This window comes from Naegleria gruberi (genome assembly GCF_000004985.1).
Source record: "Naegleria gruberi genomic scaffold NAEGRscaffold_37, whole genome shotgun sequence".
Classification (NCBI taxonomy): Eukaryota; Heterolobosea; class Eutetramitea; order Acrasida; family Naegleriidae; genus Naegleria; species Naegleria gruberi.
This window is the reverse complement of record NW_003163290.1, coordinates 139,767-158,198: the sequence shown is the minus strand read 5'-3', so window position 1 is coordinate 158,198 and position 18,432 is coordinate 139,767. Positions and strand designations below refer to the sequence as shown.

Here is an 18,432-nt window from a genome sequence, read left to right as displayed (position 1 = left end):
GGGCTGTTTCCTTGTCAAAGTACACAATTTCCACATAACTAGCATACAGATAAAGGATACGCTTGTTTCTATGTAATAGCAATGTTCTAAATAGATTTTCACATGTTCTACAAAGTTCACTGGTTTTCCTCATTATTGATTTGAGGTTGGAAATCTTGATAGGATCATTTAATAATTCCTTGAAAAAATCCTTATGAAGAGCAGTGATCATCTCTTGATTCTTCTTGATGGTTTGGATTTTGAAATATCCAGGTGATACAATACCATCAGATTTGGCTGCTTCTTCCAAACTTTGTATTTCCTTAATTTTAATCGAGCTAAGGCCGTGTGTGAAAATTGATGAATGTCTGTGACTTTTAACCAGTAATTCAATGGCTATGGACAGGTATGATTGAGATTCATGATGGCAAAAAGCAAACATCATGGCAACAGATTCTAACATTTCGCGATCTTCATATCCTCTTTGAATGATACCTTTCCCTAATCTCATAACAATATCGTGAAGTTTAATTTCTTCTTCTCCGTTTTCAATAGTAACCTCCTCATTAATCAGATCCAATCGAAAGAGAAGGAGTATTGGTCTTTTGTACTTGAAAGGAGAGTCTTTCAAATATTGAATAAATTGATTGTAACCTGCGTCACTCATTGCTGCTGCTTGAACATCTGTTGACCTCTTCAATCCTGAAATATTTACATGAAGGAAATTGTCGCTTATTGTAGTTTCTTCTGGCTTTTGATATTTCTTGTGGACATCTATTTGCTTGATAATTTCTTTGAGGAGCCACTTTCTAATCATCCGCAGATAAATCTCAAATCCTGCAAATCCAACAATTAAACTCAACATGGTCAATAATATCGTTAAACCCGAAACCCCAATTCCAATGTAGTTGAATACATCTCCTCCCATATCTGAATTATTGACTAGGAAAGCCAACAAAGTTCCACATGAGCTTGTAATGCATCCACATGATACTCCAAACATTAATGAATTGATATAGGTTCTATAGAATGGTATACCTCTCACTGTTTTAATCATTACCAGTGTTGATGTTATAATATTTACAATTGCTGAGATGAATGCATACTCTTTTGGAATCGTAAACATTACCAAAATAGCAACAAATGAACTTGTTCTCATAGCAATACTCGTCCAATATGAATTACGTGTGAATAAATTATTACTCTTTGGATGAAGATCTATTGTTAATATTTCAGATAACAATAGGAAAATGTACAATAGAATACAATAAAATACCGAGATTAAAATCAGAATACTATTAAGTGTGTCCACACATGCCACTGTTGGAAATCTATTAAGGGAATATAAATCTGTCAGTGGAATCATAGAACTTGTTGAGCAGTCAAAGTATCCAACAATATTAAACAGAATAGCAGGGAAGAATAATCGACACATGAGCATGAGGACTGTGAGAATTTTCGAAAAGATGTGTCCATGTTTTTTTCCTCTTGCTTTGCTCCATGTAGCCACTGCCAATATCGCGTAGCACATTATTAGAAAAAGATAGAATATAATTGTTACTACTACTGAATCGTAATAGCTAAGCCAGTCCAATAGAAAGCCAATGGGAAAGTTAGCTGCCCAAAATACATAGTTCCCATATAAACCCCACTTATAATCTTTAAGGGTCGGTATGAACATGGCGCACCACAACATGTATATTTCTACCAGTAAATTGGTAATGAACCAGAGTTTGCTCAATGAGGGATTTCCCTTCCTCATCAACATTATCCACGTTCCAAACTTTTCCCTCATATTATTCGAGAAGGTACTCTTAGAGGTACCAGAAGAGTCTGTCGTTTCTGTATGTATTTCGCTCATTTTGTTTGTTATTTTGAGTCTTTTTAGTCTCTGTGTGTATGAAGTTGTGAGCAAGTGGAAATACCCTCAAAAAGTCTCTCAAGATTGCCTTACCTATCGATGACGGATTGCTTGAAAGTTCATAGAATAATATGATACTGACACAACAAACTCTATCTCCAAGAGTTCCTCTCCAATTCCTCCTCACCAAATTAATAACCATATCTGCTAAGACTCTAAAATAGGGTGTCTATACTGTCGCTGAAAAAACAATTGATGAATCAATTGATAATTTGTTTTGGTCAGAGATGAACACTATTAAGGGTTGTTCTAACCATTGAGAATTATCAGACACTACAAAAATAGCACAAATAATATTTACAAAGCATAAAGTGGCTCTCCTTCTCTTTACATTTTGTTGCGTTCTTATTTGTTGGTAAATTGACAAATGTTCATGTAACGTTTGTCGATAATAAAAATGTCAAGATAACGGCCGTAATGGTGTGTTGGATTCTCTCGCTTCTTCCTCGGGTGCACCACGTTCATTTCAATCATCCTCTCGTTATTGCAAATTGAATGATTTGAACAAACATGTTTTAAATGATCGCTCGAACATGGTTCACGCTAATACATCCGATATTAATGGACCATCCCGAACACTTTTCGTTTTTAATTTATCACACATGTTTGTGATACATATCTTTCCGATCAAGTCAACATTTTTTAATTTAATATATTTTTTAATTTTGTTGGCGGGAATTAGATTGTTATAAATGGAAGTAAACAAAAGTGGAAGTAATTAACAACTTTGCAGATTGAGATTAACAAAAGTAAATTGGTTTCTTATTGTTGTACATTACAATATGAAATAACTGAACTGAATTTTTAATTTGTTAATTGGAAACATTCGTCTTCTTTCCAATTCGAAATTATTAGAAGGTGGTACAGTGATACAAGTTTATTCAAGGGCACCATTTTAAATAGCATAATGTGCCCTAATGCTTTTCTTACTTTTAGCCAATGTCAACTTTCACAAAACTCACAAAAAAATCAGAACGAAACCACAAGATATGGGCTTGAAACTATCCGCCAGCAACAAGAAACAAGACGAAACTCCATCACAACAGTTAGCCGTGGATTCTAAACCTATTCACCTCTACAAACATTCGGATTTCATCACACTAATGAAATATTTAAATTTTGAAAAGGAAGAAATGTTTAGTCAAGCATTTTCTAAATACGAATTACATGGTTCTTACTTTGAAAGTTTATTTGTTGCCATCCTCCGAAGAAATTCATACTCTATCCAACGTAAAAAAGATAAAATTATTCGAAAGACAATAGAAATGGGAATTGAATTGACGAAACAAGATTTGGAAAATTTTCTTGATCATGTGGTAATTGAAAAAATTAACATGGACATTGAAAGAACTAAAAATTACAAACATCCTACAATATATTCGAAATATGACATTAATGGTTCAAGAGTTTTGAGTGCTGGCAGAGTTAAAGAACTTGAAATGTCAAAAGATCATTTGGAATTATTCGAAATGGATCGATTAACAGAAGAAGAATGTCAATATTTTGATAATTGTTGTAAAAAATTACAAGAACCAGAAAGAGAATTAAAGAATGAAAGTGAAGGAATGCATCAAGCTGTTTTGAATGAATTTAGAAAAATGATTCAGAACATGGTGTGTAAAGATAGGTTTTTATATGAGACCTTCTATCTTCCTATTAGATATAATACGAGTAGAGTGAATCCTCAATCTGATGCTTACATGCCTGTCAAGTTGGTGATTACAGAAATTGAGGAAAGACCGAATAGAAAAATGGGTCAATTGGGTAATTTGTTTCCGTTTGGAATTTTTCATGTTTCTTTGATTGTTGGAGAGTGGAAATTTGATTGGGATGTTCATTCGGTGGTGAAAGTGAGAAGAGCAACTGAAAAGGTATTTCAATCTAAAGGTTGCATTGCTGTTATTGATTTGGAACCATTGACAAACGTAAATTCTATCATGGCTGCGTTTGAAGACATTTCTGAGATTTGTTGCGAATTCAATGGTTCGAAAATCTATGACAAATTCAAGTGTAATTGCCAACATTTTGTTTCCCTTTTACTGAAGGTCATACAAGTTGGTTTACCAAAAAACAAATCAATTGTTAGATATCTGAAAGATATCAAGAAGGGAAAGGAAGGAAGAATTTATCATTATACATCTGAGTTGAAACAACTGATCAAAGTGAATAATGTGCATCATGAAAAGTATGCCTCACTTTCAAAAATCAAATTCGAAACAAGAATTCAACTCGATCAGTTTTGTCACTGGTTGAATGGTTTAAATTATTTTGATTCAGTTTCTGGAATGGAAGATTACAGACTTTTGAAAGCATTTGATAGATCTTTTCACATGAACAGAGATGACACTTTGGGAATGTGGGTAGCCGATGAATACGAAGAAAATGGAATCAAATATGTTTCATTCTTTGCCAAGGATAAGATTTCAGAAATTACACTCGATAAGCCAACTTACAATGTGAAGAATTTGGAATTGGCTCAATTGGTTCCAGAGAGATGTTTTCTCAATACTGGAACAGGTAGTGCAACCGATGGAACGAGTACAATTTCAGAAAATGATACCTTGAGTGATTTGTAAATAATGGTACTGTAAATTACCAGAGAATTTATTACAATTTCAAAGATATTGCTCTAATCGTGAACCGTTTATATAATCATTCTCATCAATAGCTCTTTCAATCTTTTCCACTCAATTTCGGTTTGATAATAGTCCAAAACCTATGGACTAACAGAGTTTAAACATGAATAACATTGTGTTGCCTCATTCTGTGCGTGTCCATTCAACACAAGTCCATTCCAGAATGGATATTTCTAAAATTTTATTTTTAAAACCACAAGTTTCTTATTTCCAATCACGTTTCTCTTCAACTCGCCAGAATATGCTAACGATACATGAGTAACCATGCTGCAATAACCGGATCTTTTCGGGGAAGTGGAATAAGGGTGGTTGCTGTCTAATCAAGTGCTGAAAGTGCTTGATTGCTCCCACTTCCTTTTTACTTTTTACCAATTACAACGTACACATTTTCGTTTGAGTATTCAATAACTTTGGTACTCTTCAAGAAAAGGCGAAGGAAGAGGAACCTTTCTACCTTTCTCAAAGGCTATGAAAGTTATGTGTGAGTTAAATGGAATAACAAAAGTTCTCATATAATCTTCACATGATTCACTGTATTCGAATGTATCTATTGTTTGTGAGAGCTTAACAGAATATGGATTATACAAATCTCGCTTAATATCTTGAGACCTGATATCAAATGCAACGTGTTTCAAATTTGGATAAGTATTAAAAAAAGCAAATTGCTTCTCCTCAAATTGGAAGTTAGTATGACTTGAATAAATTGGGTATGAATTGTGTGGTGAGATAACTTACTTGATGATGAATAATTCCTCAACTGGATATTTCTTTTCAGTAAAAGAATTATAATAGTAGGAAATAGAAGTAAACGTAATGCAGGAAAGGTACAATTTCTTACAATTTCCAAAAAAGTACGAAACATAACTATTAGCACCACCAACAGCACAAATAAAATTTGGAAACATGACATGTATATCACGTTGTTTCTTCTTGTAGTGTTTGAAAAATGGTGATTCCAATACATAATATATTAATGTGTAGATTTCACATTGGTATTTTTTTGGCATGAAGAGCTTTTCCGTAAGTGAACTTTCATTTGCATATTTCAAAGTATTGTCAGGATCCTTAACAAACTCCTCATATTGTAAAATGCACAAATCTCTATCAAGTAAACTCTTCATGGATAAAATTTTCCAATATTTACAGGTCATTGAGAGAGTCCTAAGGCTGTGAATTCTCAAATAGCTAAAGATATGACCCATTATTTCCTCATTCAACAATCTATAGTGGAACGCAGTTGGTGGTGGTGCAAGGCAAATTTGATTTGGCTCTTCTCCCATTCTCTGCATTGAATTATTCAACATTAGTTTAGCTCTCTCGTCTTGATTGTTGAACTCTAAACTCTTTGTAAAATCCTCGATAGCAGTTGTGAATGAATGACTACCAAAATTGGAATATCCTCTATAATAATAAGCAAGATGAAGTAAAGTATCAAGATCCTGATTTCTTTCCAAGAGTTCCATACTAGAAATGGCCTCAGAGAGGTGATTAATAGCATCCCTATAATAAGAAACACTAAAATATGACACACCAATACAATAGTGAAGCTCTTCCCTGCTAACAATCGATTCTTTCTTTGTAGATTTCTCCTTACTGAAATAGTCCATGATCTTGTCATAGGTATGCTTCATCTTGTCTTCTATTTCAACAATTGCTTTTTCTACAGAACCAATCAACTCTGAATCATCCAACGCTACATTATCCATCAACTCAATAGCTCTCTTATAACTCTCAATTGACTTAGCAAACTTTCCATTCAAAAATCTCATATATCCAACCAAGTAATGATACAAATAAACATTATCCAATTTAAAATCCAAAACCTTTGCAATCTTTAAATCATCAAGTGACTTTTCAAACTCCTTCCTATAAAACTCAATAATTGATTTCTGCACAAAAACTAAGGCATCATGAGGAATTCTTTCTCCAGCTCCCAAGTTAGCATACGGATCATAACCTTCATAACTAGGCATTGTCTTTCTCAACTTTTCAGCATACTTTTCGCTTTCGAAAGCCTTTGTTTTCTGATGAATTTCCTTCTCTGCTCTATTTTGCTTTCTCATCTTCCAATTGTTTTTCAATTGTTTAACGCCATCGGAGATGAATTTATTCGATTTTCTGTAGGTTGTATCGATGAAGGTCGTGCTGGAATGGTAGGCATAATCGATATCATTCCTGATCACCTCACGGAAGCTAAGAATTCGAGGCATTTCTTTTTAATTTGGTTTGAAGTTCATCAAATAGCCGTTACGATTTTCAATTTTAAAAAAAAATAAAAATACAATACTAACTGAGGAAGATTTGGGAAGGAAAATTATTCACCCTGAGCGTATGATTGTTTGAATATTATCATTCTATAATATGGTTCATATGTGGTGTTAGGGTTAAAGAATGCGAGAGAGGGAAATATATTTTTCGTTCATCAACATCACCCGAATGTTTTTTATTATTGTTTAATAATAATAAATACATCATGATGGAAAGAAGTGATGATGAATTGGTTTCTTCACAAAGCATGATGGAGACGGAAAGAGTTTCTTCGCAAATTTCTCATCAAATAGATTTGGATTTGGAAATATTTATTGCACTAGAGGAATATTAATGAAAATTCCAATATTAGAAATTAGAGACTTTCGGCTACTTCATCAGTGATGATACTGAAGAGGTTCTGTCTTCATGTTTTCTTCCTTTATTGTAAATTTCATAATGTTATTTGCTGGCACTTGTCTCTTTTCACAAGATTAACATTATGCGAAACGGTAAAAAATAAAGCAGTATTCGAAACCATGGGAGCAGGCAAGTCAAAAGCATCCAAGGTAACAACCAACAGTAAATCATCAACGCCCAACTCTAGCAATAAACAACAGGCAGAAGTATTGCGAATAGTTGAAACTCCCATCTATCAATATACTCATGGTGATTTTATAATTCTAATGAAATATTTGGAGGTTCCACAGGATTTATTCGAAAGGTTCGAAACCATACTAAACTCTACGAATTTGATATTTGGTGGTTTAAAATTTAAATCTTTGCATCAATCGATACATAGAAATGATCAGACAGAAGTTTCGTGTGAAAGAAAGAGAATCATCAAGCAATGTCGTAAATTATTAAAAGAATACGAAGAAGTTCAAGTTTCCGATGATGAATTAAATATATTCTTTGATAGAGTAATAATTGCCAAGATCAATAGAGATTATGAACGTTCCAAGAATTTGAAAGAAACACCATATTCCAAATTAGAAACTTCCCTCAACCCAAGCCATTCCATTATTGCAAAACAAGTTGACTGGGAATCCCTCTCTCAAGATCATTTACAATTATTCTCAGATGAAATGTTAACTAAAAAGGAAAAGAAAGCAGTTGAATTTTGTGCTAAAAAATTGGAGGAAGCTAAAATTGTGGCTGAAGTACAGAATTGGGTTTGTGAAGATCGATTCTTGTATGAAAATTTCTACCTCCCAATTAGACACACTCCAGAGAGAAGATCTTTGGAAACTCCTGCTGGAATGTCTGTAAAGTTGGTCATTTCAGAGATTGGAAATCAAATTAATAAGAAGATTGGTATTGCTGGGACACTGATACCTGCTACTTTTGGAATATTCCATGTTGGTTTGATAATTGGACAGTGGCAATTGGATTGGTACAATGATTCACTTGTTTCTGTTAGGAATAAGTTTATTACAACAAATGCCATTGCAGTGATTGATTTGGGCATGCTGAATGATAGTAGAGATATAATGGAGGCATTCAAATCGATAGCTTCGATCTGTTGCTTGTTCAATGGAACGAAAAATTATAATCCCTTGCTGTGTAATTGCCAACATTTCGTTTCGAGAATTTTAAAATCAATCTCAATGAGAATGGAAAAGAATGCAGCTATTCAAGGCTATTTGAAGGATATCAAGAAAGGAAAAGGAAGAGTCTATCATTACACAAAGGAATTGAAAGATATTGTTTCACACTCTCCAGTTTCAAAGTATTCTGCAATGGAACTCATTGAATTTGATAAGAGAAGTGAAGTGAATGATTTTTGTCATTGGCTTAACGGATTGGGATATTTTGAACTTGATGCAGGAAAGCAAGATTACAGATTATTGAAGGCATTCGATCGATCTTTTCACATTGCAGGAGTTGAGCTATCAGGCACTGGCTTTGTTCCCTTCTTTGCAGAGAATGAAAAATTGGCAGAAATTACATTGGAAAAGCCGAGATATAATGTAGGAGATATGGACATTACACAAATGATACCCAAGAGAATTAGTGATATTAACTAGTTTTCCTCTTTTGCTTTATTTTACATTCGAATATTTCAAGTTAATAGGATGAAGAGTTTAAGTTGATTGGAAGAGATGATTATTTTGATTTTGATTGATTGGAAATTGATTAAATTTACGGATGTTGGAAGGGGTTCGTATAAATAATGAGCATTAAGGCTTGCTTTAAAAAAACAACAATATATACGAATAGCAAAATGGAGAATAGGCTCCTCATGATCAGAACTCTTGGCTCATCTAAGAACATCCTTAGTATCACTCATCAACTTAGAAGTTTCCACACTGTGATGGCTAAGAGGTTCAACACCACCTCAACAACTTTCACACCAGCAACAACTTCCAGCGATATCAATGAAGAAGTGAATCTACTCAGAAAATCACTCCAACAATTGAAAGTACAAAAGAAGCAGGCCGTGGAATCATTGAAAGAAGAAAGAAGGAAGGCCAGGGAAGAGGAAATCAAAGCTGTTGAAGATTTAAGGCCAAAGAGAGTTCCATCAGCATTCCTTATCTATACCGCCACACATTTTAACGAAGTAAAGAAGGAAATGCTTGAAAAGAAGATGATTACTGATCAAGCTTTTGTAGAAGTTAATAAGGAATTGTATGATAGATTTTCCAAGCTTTCCGAAAATGAGAAGAATATCTATTACAGCTATATTCAAGAAGAGAAGGAAAGATATACTAAACAAATGGAAGTCTACAAACAAGCCAAGAAGAAAATGAATGCCCTTTCTGGTGCTCCAACAACAGGATTTATGAGATTTTATAAGGAAGTTTGCCCAGATATTAAGGCTGAAATTCAGGCAATGAATCAAAAGTGCAGTGCCCATGATATGGCCAAGCTTGCATCCAAGAGATGGAAAGAATTGGACGAAGGCACAAAACTCAAATATAAGGAACAATACACAAAGGAAATGGCTGAGTTTAAACAACAAAGGGATGCTTTAAAAACAGCAACCTCTCCTTCTACTCCAAATACTGCTCAATAAATAACTCCAAAAGTTAGAAATTATCCAAAACATGCAGCTCGTCTTGCCTCTAATGAATGCTTAAAAATTAACTTGAAATATCAAGCAATTGATAATTGGGTTGCAGACTACGTTTACGTTTGTAGTGGATGTATGCCTTTGATTTCATCAGATGGTAAAAACTTATGTTAAATTGAATAATCATTGAAATGATTAATGAATAAAGTATTGTTGATAGAATTACAAGCTGTCTTTACAAAGAATATCTTAGACCCGCCCAAATACATCTCAAATGATAAATAAGGTTTATTTCGTTCTAGGTGAGTTTGGTTGTTGTTGAGGATGCATGAGGGAAATAGACTTTCTAGGTTTGGCAGTGAGGTGATGAATGTTTGGATTAGGTTGAGGGTGTAAGAGAAGGGATGAAGTAGAAGAGGAATGGGATTGTCCATTGTTATTTTCCTTATTAGATCTCAAATTGAGTATCCAATCATTATCCGAGTTGAAAGACACTGGTGGAACTAGTGGTTTCTTCTTAGAAGCTGTCGTTGCTCCAATACGATGCTGGGCTGATTGAGTATAGGCCATATATCCAGGAACTGGTTTAGGGGAAGAAGGAGAATCACCTATTGTTGCTTCAAATTTAACCTTCTTACTCTTTGGCTTTTGAGGTTTTTCAGGATTAGAGTCATCATATTTTCTAGCTCTAGCACCTTTCAGTTGATTTGGTGAGAGAGGAGGTTGAGTTTCTCTGGTTGGCGAAAGATTAATCTTCTTTACACGAACCCTAGTTTTAACCTCACCACTCTTTGCTTCCATATAGTCAGTTCTGAATTTTTCAAACTTTTCCTTGAGAGCATTAATACCTTCTGCTGAAGCCTTTTTGAGTGGAGAAAAGTGGCGTTGTGCAAGGCTATCTATGCCTTTCTTGGTTGGAGATTGATAGGTTTCTTCATCTCTTGGCTCTGTATGTCTTTTGAGGAATAAAACTTCCTGTCCATCGTCCATCATTAAATCATCATCTGGTGTAAGGCTTGGATTCATTTCTCCACTGTCTATGGCATCAGTGAGGGAAAGATTACTCATTTGAGGAGATAGCTGAGGAGAAATAGTCTTGTCAGAGTTGGAATCGATTTGTGGTTGTTGTTGAGAAGAGGCACCTTCAATAGGTTCAGAGAAAAAGTTATTGTACTTGACTGAAGATTGAGACTTTGGAGGGCGTGAGTCTTTAGGACGTTTGGCTCTAATACCTTTTGAGGTTGGCTTCGAGTTGTTTGCAGCAAATTCTGATGGCTTGATAACAGTTCTTTCTTCTGGATTATTTGGGAAGGAGAGTTGGAAGAGTGATGAGAATTGAAGAGAGCTTCTTCTCTTTTTCTTGATACCATTGTGTAAATATTTTGGAGTTTTGAGAGCTTCTTCAACCATTGAATCATAGTCAGTCTCAATGTTTGGTGGTGGCTGTGATTGTGAATTTTGTTGGGATTGGGCATTATTTACATGATCAAGAGTTGATTGTTTTTCAATAGCGTCCAGGAGAGTGGTACACATAGAGTAGGATTTTTCAATATCTGGATTTAAACTGTTAGTCTCTCTAAGACGATCATACATATCCTGTACATATTCCAATACCTTTACAGAGCAATATTGATTATCTTCCAAGATAAGTGACATTCTCTGTACTTTGGATTTGTGGTGTTCGATCATTCTCTCTAAATCAAGATTGAGTATCTCTTGGTCATGTACCTTAACTTGAAGATCCACTAATTGACGCAACTCATTATTGGAAACCATTTTTGGAATATTATCTTGTAAGGACTTGGTGTATGAAATGTTATCTTGAAGACGCTTTTCAATTTCTTCCTTATTGGAAACATATTCCCTCTTTGCAATTATGAGCGTATCAGCATCCTTTTGTCTAGTATGAATACGTAATGGTTTCTCTTCATTTGGATGTTCTCTTGACCATCGCTCAATATCATTCTTGATTGACATTATTTGAAGAGAGTTTTGTCTATCTTGTTCTTCCAATTCAAGAAGTTTTCTTCTATTTTGCATTTGTTCTTGGAAAACTTCAGAGAGACGACTTCTCAATTTCTCAGTGGAATCCCTTTCCTTCTCGTATTGTTCATTCTTCTTACAGTCTATGTAGGAAGCCTCTTGTTCTTTGATTTGAGCTTGTGTCTTGAGTTCTTTAATTTCTGTCCTCAATTCATCAATGATTTTCAGATATTTAGAAATATGGAAATTTACATTGTGGATATTCTTCTTGACTACTGTCTTAATACTCTTGGCTCTGTTGGCATATTTGAGTGTATTGAATGTATCGTCATAACAACTGTAACTTGGACTCAAATTTGCAATCATTACTGTTTTGCAATTACCACCCAACGAGTCTTTCAAAAGTCTTGTAAGCTTAGAGTTACGATATGGAACATAACCTTTTCCCTTGTTTTTTCCAAGTGCATTAATACAGTTCGAGAGGGCAAGCAGAGATTTGTTAATATTTGCACCTTCCACAAGTCTGGCACCTCTATTCTTAGTGACCGAAGCTCTTTCTGAGCCTGCCAAGTCAATTAATGATAATTTTCCAATTCCTACATCTGCTTGAATATTAGCTGTTCTATCAGTTTGTTGAACATTGATTTGAAAAACAGCATGAGACCTAGAAGATTGAGCATTAGCAGCTGTTCCATATTGAGTTCTGTTAGCAATACCTAGTTGAATTAGTTCCAAAGCTTGATCAGCATTTTCGCAAACGTGTTCAGAAAGTCCAGAAACTATTATTCCTTTCACTTTGTCTTCTCTAATTTCGTGATTAATTGCCTTTCCAGTATGTGGTACTAGTAAATCGTGAATATTTTCATTGTAAACCTCCAAGAAGGATATTGCCACTCGGTAAGTCTTGTCATGTTTTTGTTCCATCATTCTAAAGATATCAATTATTGTAAGAGGTAGAACACCAGGTCCACTAATTTCCGAGCCAAACATGGTGAATGTCTTACCTGTAATAAGGTAAATTATAAAATAATATCTTTCAACTTACCAGCACCAGTAGCTCCGTATGCAAACACGGTGGCATTATATCCTTCCAAGACACTTTCCAAAAGTGCCTTTGCTGTACTTTGATAAACTTCTAATTGTGTTGATGTATCATCGAAAACTCTATCGAATGCAAACCTTAATTCTTTTCCACGTCTCAAACCTAGAGCTCTTCGTTGGTGAAGGTCCTGTGATGTATCTACAGGGTCAAAAACAAGTACATTCTTATCTAGAACACGAACAGTTGTACTAGTTTTTCTCTCAATTTTTTCTTTAGCGCTTTCTGGTCTCAATCTTACTGAAACCATAATATTACTATCGCTTCCTTGCATTGAGAGAAAAGGATCATCAACTAGCTGTCCTGTATTGGTGGAGTCTGTATTCCACGTTCTCATGGAGCTTAAAAATTCATCCTCTCGATCATCGTCTTGGGAAATATTCATGTTAGACATGATGATTACAAAATATGGCTCAAAAGTGTACTATATTACTCCTTCTTTTTTGCTGTGAGTGCACACTCGTTGATGTCTTGATGTTGTAAATAAATAAATTTATAACCGGCAAAGATGATGATGCCTCTTGTTGTTTTATTTTTTTTTAATTTTGTGGATTGAATTTGGGCGCCAAATACCGTTTAACGTTTAAATTTTAAAAAGTGGAGGGAAAAATTATTGATAAATAAAAATTCGTCAACAAGTTCTTCTTGTTCTTGCTACCTTCATATTCAACTTTATTTTGCTCCTTAAACAACAAATGTGGGAGTAGTATGAATGGCAGCATACATATCTTCGGAAACGTAGAGAGGAAAAATATTACCACAACAAAACAAATAACATTTATATGATGGAGATGAACAGCCTTTGAATTAATTGCATAATTATTAATATATTTAAATTGAATTGGAAATGGTGATTCTCTGCAAAGTTGGTACTCCTTGATAAGAGATAAACAAAATGGAGTACCCAATTTTACTAAATTTTGACTTGCTTTAGGAAAACATAACACAGGTTGCTATTTATTTGAATCCTATCAACACCAGTAGAAGGTGAAATATCTCCAATGGCCTCGACATCTTGTTTGTGAACTGAAACAGTAAAACAAAATGCCACCAAACTTTCTCAAGAAATCGTGGAGTGATCTGATGGGAAGTAAATCAATTTCAGTTCGATTGAGTGACCTCTCCCATCGATTCAATATGACTAAAGACGAAGAATCAACGTGTAGCTCCCCTACCTCTTCTGATGTTTCGTATTTGAGCTCGCCTCCTACTTCTCCTACCTCTTCGAATGCAGGATTGAAAATTAGATTGAGTTCGGCCTTTTCTTGTGGGAAGAGAAACTCAGCTTCGGCCGATATGAGTGGCAGACTCGATACTTCTTTTGAATCCATTGAGAGTGGGTCTCTATGTATTGAAATACCAAAGGAAGGTATTTCAAATTTTACAAAAGCAGAAACGCCTGAGTTTAGTTCTGTAATGCAAGTGATTCAACATTACAAGAAATTGGAATCGTTTTGCTTTTGTATGGAGGGAAAGAAAATGTTGATTCAATCACTGAGGCAACAACAAAAGGATGAACAGGTTAGCTTCATTCAACTCATTGATAACATTGCTAATAATATGACATCTGACTCAGATAGAGTCACCGAGGAAAGCTTACGAGGAATATGCTTAAATATTTGTGATAGATTTTTGAGGGATGGCAGTGAGTGTCAATTAAATGTTTCTAATAGATTTATTAGAAAGTTCGAGAGAGATTTAAACAATGCCTTGACGCCTAAAGAGGATTATCTACATTGGATTGATTCTATTTTGATGGATGTAATTGTACAAATTAATACTGAAACCTATCCCTCTATAAAGAAATCAGAAGAGTTTAGAATTTGGCTATTAAGTAAGGCACTAGATTGGGCCAGCTCACGAGATGAGGAAGGAAAAAAGGAAAAGATTGAAAATATGTCCATTCCACAATTTTTGGAAATTAATGATTTATCTGAATATGAAAAGTTGTTCAAGAAGAAGAAATTGTTGATACTTGCCGACATTAAACATTTGGTTGACCAAAATGACTTTAAAGCATTGGGAGTGACGAAACTGGGCCATCAAAAACGATTAGCTCGATTAGTGAGACAGGCTTTTGATAATAATAACCAATAAAACGTTCAAGTCAAAAAAGATAAGTGAACAAAATTTATTCATTATAGATATCACTAAAGTGAGTAGTATTTAAATTGCCAACTGTGTGCTTGACCAGTTTCGTCTTGTCCACCAATGCAAATTGGTCCTTCAGTCTTTTGATTTCCTCATTATATTTCTCATCCCATTCGTCATCGTCTTGTTTCTTAGACTTTTTGGCAGGAGATTTCTTTGATTTTGCTGGAGATTTTCTCTTCTTACTCTTCTCTTCCTCAGAGTCTTCAGATTCGGTATCAATTTTCTTCTTGGGCGATTTCTTTGGGGTAGTTTGTTTCTTTGGAGTGGTTTGCTTTTTTGGAGATTTCTTTGGTGTTTCTACTTTCTTCTTGGGTGATTTCTTAGGCGTTCTCTTTCTCCTTGATGTTCTTGGACGTGTTTGAGAATTGTCGTCAGATTCTTCCCAAATATTTTTCTCTGATTCTGATTCTTCTCTAATTTCTTTTTCCTCTTCAATTTCTTTTTCTTCTTCCTTCTCTGGTTCTTCAATTAAAGGAGAAGATGGTTTTGGTGAACTTGTTTCCAAATATTCCATTTCATCAATTAATTCAACTCTTACTTGATCGTCCTTATTATTTACATTATTTACATTATTTGTTTGAGTATTCTTTTTGGGGGTTGAAATCAAATCAACATCATCCATTTGAGTCAATTCATCAAAGGCTTTATCAATTTGTTCTTCCATAGATGTTTTTGCTACTATTGAAGGAGACGATGATGATGTTTCCATATTATGAGTGAGAGGAGGTATTGTTACATTTTGTGAAGAAGGCTTTCCAAGTGATTCTACTGGTTGTTTTTGTTGTACTACTACAGATGGTTTATCAACATATTGTGAATGTTGACTCGTTCCAAACGAATCATCCTCCATACTAGGTGTATCCGAATTCAACAAGGAAGTGAGAAAATTATCGGATTGAGAGGTTTGTGTAGTCTTTTGTGTTTCCATTGTCTTGTTGGTTGCTGGAGAAGACTTTTTGATCAAGCCAACTCCCAACAACTTTCTAAATTGGTCATCACTCAACATTTTTTTCTTCTTGCTGATGAAGAGTTTCGATTCCGAATTTTTTTTAGCCTTGTTGTGATGTTCAAGCAGACCAGAAGAGGAACAAGCCTTATGGAATAAAATATTCTTTGGAATGGTAGAAATTTGAAATGTTCCATCATCACCAGGATTTATTTTCAATATTAAATTTGTTGTTTTGATGATCGGAATGATGGAATTGGTTGCAAAAAACTATTTAAATAATTAATAAATAACAAATTAATATTATTAAAAAAATGGGCAATTCAACTTCTCAAGACGGAACCTCGACAACCAACACGAATGGAGAAAATGTGATTAATTTTGATTTATTTGGTGGTAGTACCGATGATCAAGTAGTAGTTGTAACGAGAGATTTCTCGCTCGATCTCGTAGATTATATAAATTATGATGATCAATATATGGAGAAAAAGTATCCGGGATTTAAAGAACAACAAGCCCATTTTGATGCTCTATTGGATAGTTTTACGAGGTGTAATTTGGATGTGGAAACATATTTTCATGATTTAAAGGTGCCTGCTGAATATAGTCAAGGTTTTATTGAAATTTGTCCAATGAATGATTATACAAAGTTTAGGACTGGAAAGGTTTGTTTATTGGTTGTGGATGTGGTGTTGGATTATTTCTAATAATATTGTGTGAAATGGTGTTCAATTTCTAGTTTAATAGATGTGTTGATGGATTATTTCCAATACCTGCAAGACAATTGACAGAAAAGGAAGCTAAGGAAATGTATAGAGATATTACATATTGTGTTGAAGCAAATTATGTACAAGATGATTTTGCAGTTTTTGAAAGTAGAAGGATGAGATGGTCAGAACCTGAAACATTGATTCAAGTAAGACCTAAAATCATGTCAGTTTTGAAATCTCTCAAATTCAAACCAAGCAGTGAAGAGCCAACAAATATTATTTCGAATTATTATGCCAATGAGAGTGATAATGAGCAATCAATTGAAGAAAAACTGCTTCACATCAAAGATCAAATTGCAACAAAAGAATATGAAGCAATGATTGAATGTACAGCTAAGGCCAAAGACTTGGAAAAGGAATGTATTGTAGAGAAACAAGTATTTGGACTCTTGGTTGGTACTGCATTATGTAAAAAGGAAGTATTGGAATGTTTGGCAAGGAATAGCAGTTTACATGGAAACAAATTGGAGGAAGTTTCTTCTGTTGATTATGTTAATTGTGTGTCTACATCAACTTGTTTCAGTAAGATTAATTAAACACAACGAGTAAGGGTTTATTTTTGTAACTTGGCAAGGCGCAATTCATAACCTCTTGTTAAATACCTTTCATAATCAAACCAATCAACTTGGAGTTCAGTAGCAGATACAATTTCCTTCTTCTTTCCAGATTGCTCTTCCTCAAGAGTTGCTTCATAACCTGAAACGAGTACTTTTCTGGTAGCATTTGAAGTAGTTGAGAGTGGAACAAAGTCTGGCTCATATGCAGATTTCTTGACACTTGGTCTAGCTCTTACAGCTTGATACCACTTCTTGAAAATAGCCAATGATTCTACAACAGTTTCATTGTCAGTAGGGAGAGGTTTAAACAAATCAACACCATACTGATTTCTCAAATTCGAATCAAATCTAATAATGAATGGAATGAGAGCTCCATCCAATAAGCTGAATTGATCGCCAAAGAAGAAATCACCTCTACCCTTTTGATTTGGTTTGAAACCATTTTGAACAAGGAATGAGATTTTCTCATGAGTGATAGGGAGCTGCTCAGTGATAACAGCATCGACTGTAAGTTTTTCAAAGGAAATCTTAAAGAAAAGTGAGGTAAAATTACTGTCAAAGTAAGAAGTCCAAATCTTGTACTGAGCTTTGGCAAATGCAGTCTCAATTGGATTTTCTGATTGTGGCAATAGATTTGGGTTGAAAGTTTCTTGAATGAATTCGCCAATGACAAGTGATTCGTTAACAACCAGAGAAGTATCATCGTTCAATACAAGTTTGAGAGCTGGTACCTTTCCTTGTGGATTGATACGTTTGTAATGCTCCTTTGTTTGCTCATCAAGGAGCAAGTCAATTTCATTGTAATAAATTGGTTTGGTTTCTTCAGAGTTCAAAACTGAGGCAAACTTTGGCAATTTTCCTTGCAGTTGACTTTCAATGATAGCAATCAATGATCTGTGTGCATATGGACAAATGAAAGCAGTGTAGAATTCAATACGTTTAAGATTTTGGAGAAGAGACATTTTTTTGATTTTGTTTTGATGATACAATTGTGTTTGGTGGAAGATTTAAATACCAATTTCCACAAATCCATGCGGGTGTAATAACTGTTAAGAAGTATCCGCCATGGAAAATCAGATATGAAAGAACTTTCAGATTGAAAATCCAACAACAAGCCGCAT

At 34.5% G+C, this 18,432-nt stretch overlaps 10 protein-coding genes across 10 annotated transcripts in view; 5 read left to right on the top strand and 5 right to left on the bottom strand.

The window, feature by feature from the left end:
• NAEGRDRAFT_69917 (uncharacterized protein) overlaps positions 1 to 1,840 on the bottom strand; it is a gene marked incomplete at both ends in the record, with an annotated part of 5,202 nt that extends 3,362 nt beyond the window's left edge. Inside the window, 2 exons of the mRNA XM_002674822.1 lie at positions 103 to 1,197; positions 1,792 to 1,840. Of these exons, the coding sequence (XP_002674868.1) occupies positions 103 to 1,197; positions 1,792 to 1,840 (1,144 nt within the window). The remainder of the gene's footprint in view (positions 1 to 102; positions 1,198 to 1,791) is intronic.
• Positions 1,841 to 2,817: 977 nt separating this feature from the next.
• NAEGRDRAFT_50635 (uncharacterized protein) lies at positions 2,818 to 4,476 on the top strand (the record flags this gene model as incomplete). Its single annotated transcript, XM_002674907.1, has 1 exon — positions 2,818 to 4,476. One exon carries the CDS (start codon positions 2,818 to 2,820, stop codon positions 4,474 to 4,476), a length of 1,659 nt encoding a protein of 552 aa, XP_002674953.1.
• A 791-nt stretch (positions 4,477 to 5,267) lies between these two features.
• On the bottom strand, positions 5,268 to 6,746 carry NAEGRDRAFT_69915 (uncharacterized protein; the record flags this gene model as incomplete). Its single annotated transcript, XM_002674821.1, has 1 exon — positions 5,268 to 6,746. The coding sequence occupies one exon, from the start codon at positions 6,744 to 6,746 to the stop codon at positions 5,268 to 5,270; it is 1,479 nt and encodes a 492-aa protein (XP_002674867.1).
• A 576-nt stretch (positions 6,747 to 7,322) lies between these two features.
• Positions 7,323 to 8,813, top strand: NAEGRDRAFT_50633 (uncharacterized protein; the record flags this gene model as incomplete). Its single annotated transcript, XM_002674906.1, has 1 exon — positions 7,323 to 8,813. One exon carries the CDS (start codon positions 7,323 to 7,325, stop codon positions 8,811 to 8,813), a length of 1,491 nt encoding a protein of 496 aa, XP_002674952.1.
• A 197-nt stretch (positions 8,814 to 9,010) lies between these two features.
• Positions 9,011 to 9,805, top strand: NAEGRDRAFT_69913 (uncharacterized protein; the record flags this gene model as incomplete). Its single annotated transcript, XM_002674905.1, has 1 exon — positions 9,011 to 9,805. One exon carries the CDS (start codon positions 9,011 to 9,013, stop codon positions 9,803 to 9,805), a length of 795 nt encoding a protein of 264 aa, XP_002674951.1.
• A 264-nt stretch (positions 9,806 to 10,069) lies between these two features.
• Positions 10,070 to 13,278, bottom strand: NAEGRDRAFT_80478 (kinesin-8; the record flags this gene model as incomplete). The annotated part of the gene is made up of 2 exons (XM_002674820.1): positions 10,070 to 12,789; positions 12,831 to 13,278. The coding sequence occupies 2 exons, from the start codon at positions 13,276 to 13,278 to the stop codon at positions 10,091 to 10,093; spliced, it is 3,147 nt and encodes a 1,048-aa protein (XP_002674866.1). The 3' UTR covers positions 10,070 to 10,090.
• A 650-nt stretch (positions 13,279 to 13,928) lies between these two features.
• On the top strand, positions 13,929 to 14,872 carry NAEGRDRAFT_69911 (uncharacterized protein; the record flags this gene model as incomplete). The annotated part of the gene is made up of 2 exons (XM_002674904.1): positions 13,929 to 14,718; positions 14,832 to 14,872. The coding sequence occupies 2 exons, from the start codon at positions 13,929 to 13,931 to the stop codon at positions 14,870 to 14,872; spliced, it is 831 nt and encodes a 276-aa protein (XP_002674950.1).
• A 143-nt stretch (positions 14,873 to 15,015) lies between these two features.
• Positions 15,016 to 16,044, bottom strand: NAEGRDRAFT_50630 (uncharacterized protein; the record flags this gene model as incomplete). The annotated part of the gene is made up of 1 exon (XM_002674819.1): positions 15,016 to 16,044. One exon carries the CDS (start codon positions 16,042 to 16,044, stop codon positions 15,016 to 15,018), a length of 1,029 nt encoding a protein of 342 aa, XP_002674865.1.
• A 254-nt stretch (positions 16,045 to 16,298) lies between these two features.
• On the top strand, positions 16,299 to 16,691 carry NAEGRDRAFT_69909 (uncharacterized protein; the record flags this gene model as incomplete). The annotated part of the gene is made up of 1 exon (XM_002674903.1): positions 16,299 to 16,691. The coding sequence occupies one exon, from the start codon at positions 16,299 to 16,301 to the stop codon at positions 16,689 to 16,691; it is 393 nt and encodes a 130-aa protein (XP_002674949.1).
• A 616-nt stretch (positions 16,692 to 17,307) lies between these two features.
• Positions 17,308 to 18,273, bottom strand: NAEGRDRAFT_69908 (uncharacterized protein; the record flags this gene model as incomplete). Its single annotated transcript, XM_002674818.1, has 1 exon — positions 17,308 to 18,273. One exon carries the CDS (start codon positions 18,271 to 18,273, stop codon positions 17,308 to 17,310), a length of 966 nt encoding a protein of 321 aa, XP_002674864.1.
• Positions 18,274 to 18,432: the final 159 nt, after the last annotated feature.